General features: G+C 44.8%; 1 protein-coding gene across 1 annotated transcript; it reads left to right on the top strand.

Moving 5' to 3' along the window:
• Positions 1-1,098: 1,098 nt before the first annotated feature.
• Positions 1,099-1,488, top strand: LOC138905627 (uncharacterized). Its single transcript, XM_070194149.1, has one exon. It carries the CDS (start codon positions 1,099-1,101, stop codon positions 1,486-1,488), a length of 390 nt encoding a protein of 129 aa, XP_070050250.1.
• The last annotated feature ends 1,157 nt before the right edge of the window (positions 1,489-2,645 follow it).

A 2,645-nucleotide genomic window follows, 5' to 3' on the forward strand; every position in this document is an offset into this window, starting at 1 on the left:
TTCGCCAGTCCATAAGGTGCCTGAATATGACTAACACCGAGGCTGAGTATGAGGTCGTCATTGCAGGTTTGAGACTAATGCTAAAGTATTGGGCAAAATGGTTGAAATTACACTGTGATTCCCAGCTCGTAGTCAACCAAGTCACGGGGACTTTCCAAATCAAGGAACAAAGGTTACAAAAATACGAGACTGAAATCTGCAAGTTTCTGCCCGAGTTCGATGAATGCCAGCTCGGCCAAATTCCACGAGCACAGAACACCAAGGTAGATGGCCTCGCTAAACTAGCTACAGCCACCAAAAGCATCATAACAGGAGACAAAATAGTGGTCCATCTCCTCAACTCATCGCTAGACCAAGTCGAGGTAAGAACCATTAAATTAACTTGGGACTGACGCAATCATATTATCGCATACTTGCAGGACGGCGCACTCCCAGGCGATAAAAAAGAGTCCAGGAAACTGAGAATGCAAGCAGCCAGATACAGTATCCTCCACAATGACCTGTACAAGAGAACCTATGGCGACCCTTTTAGAGAAGTGCCTGGGCCCAAGCCAAACTCGATGTGTCCTCGAAGAAATCCACGAGGGCCATTGCGGGGCTCATTTCGTCAACTGAGCACTGGTCAGATGCCTCATACGGGCATGATATTACTGGCTCACTATGTAAAAGAAGACCGTAGACTTCGTAAAAAGATGCGAGCAATGCCAGAAGTACGCCCCAATAATTCACCAAGCGGGAGAACACCTCCACTCGGTCACCTCACCTTGGCCATTCATTAAATGGGGAATGAACATCGTGGGCCCCCTTTCGGCAGGACGAAGTAATGTACGAGTCCTTTTGATTTTAACTGACTATTTCTCTATGTGGGTGGAAGTAGGAGCATTCGCCCAAATACGGGAGCATGAAGTAATATGGAGAAATATCATATGCCGGTTCGGCCTTCCCAAAGAAATCAGCTGCGACAACGGACCCCAATTCACAAGAAAGAAAATCGCCAAAATTTTCGAGAAATGGCATATCAAAAGAATACTCTCAACCCCGTACCACCCTGCGGGTAATGGGCAAGCAGAGTCCTCCAACAAATCGATACTAAACATCATGAAGAAAAAGCTTGAGGACGCCAAGGGACTGTGGTCGAAAGTACTACCAGAAGTATTGTGGGCCTACCGAACAACTCCCAAAACAAGCACAGGAGAGACGCCCTACTCTTTGGTCTACGGGACCGAGGCGGTAATACCAGTCGAGGTTGGAGAGCCCAATCTAAGTTACTCCTATGAGAGCGGCATAAGCAATAATGAAGGCAGAAGGCAGGAACTCGGCGAAGTCGACAAACGAAGAGATATGGCCTATATAAGAATGATCGCCCAAAAACAGCAAGCAGAACGCTATTATAACAAGAAAGCAAAGGTCATGCCGCTTAAAGTCGTGGACTACATACTGAAAGCTAAAACCCAAGCTAGCAAAAATCCCAGGGAAGGCAAGCTTTGAACAAATTGGGACGGTCCGTACAAAATCATAGCAAAAGCAAATAAAGGATCATTTCAACTAGAAACAATGGAAGGAAAGCTACTACAAAATAACTGGAATATCTACCACCTCAAATATTTCAACTACTAACAGAAAAAGTGTCCCTCAAGTCGTACTCTTTTTTTCTTCACTTGAGTTTTGTCCCAATTGGGTTTTCTCAAGGAGGTTCTTAACGAGGCGACGAAGGGAACACTCCAAGTCGAAGTACGCGAAGGCAAAGCCCTAGTTACTATTTCATTGCTCGACCTCTCACTATTCTCCATATCGACCAATGAAGGGACTAGATAGACCGGGACTAGCACTGGAATGCCAGCCAATACCCAAAAATCTATAAATTTCTCCAAGTATGTAACAAATGCAACAATGCCAAGGCAATAAACTTTACACTTACCAATACATTTTGCTTAAATTCAGGTTATGTTCGACCTGTTCGAACTAACACTTGCCGACCCTCAGCCATAATTAAATACATGTTATGTTCGACCTTCTTCGAACTAACACCTATCGCCCGTCAGCCATAACTAAATTCAGGTTATGTTCGACCTTTTTCGAACTAACACCTGCCGGCCCTCAGCCATGATTAAATACAGGTTATGTTCGACCTTGTTCGAACTAACACCTACCAGCCCTCTGCCACAACTAAATTCAGGTTATGGTTGATCTTGTTCGAACTAACACCTACTGGCTCTCGGCCATAACTAAATTCAAGTTATGTTCGACCTTGTTCTAACTAACACCTGTCGGCCCTCGACCATAATTAAATACAGGTTATGTTCGACCTTGTTCGAACCAACACCTGCCGGCCCTCGGCCATAATTAAATACAGGTTATGTTTGACCTTGTTCGAACTAACACATATCGTCCCTCGGTCATAGACCAAATTCAGTTTGTGCTCGACCTCGCTCGAACTAACATCTACCGCCCCTCGCCCGCAACTTAAACGAAAAGTTATGATCGACCTCGTTCGAATAAACACCTATCGGCCCTCTACTGCAATCTAAAAAAGGTCATAACCAAATAAGTCGACGACCTCGGCCATGCCCCAACGCATAAACAATAGAAGCAAAAACATACAAGTACAAAAAACAAATCACAGGAAAAGAAACGGATGCAGAGAA

Source organism: Nicotiana tomentosiformis, chromosome 1 (genome assembly GCF_000390325.3).
Source record: "Nicotiana tomentosiformis chromosome 1, ASM39032v3, whole genome shotgun sequence".
NCBI classification, from domain to species: Eukaryota; Viridiplantae; Streptophyta; class Magnoliopsida; order Solanales; family Solanaceae; genus Nicotiana; species Nicotiana tomentosiformis.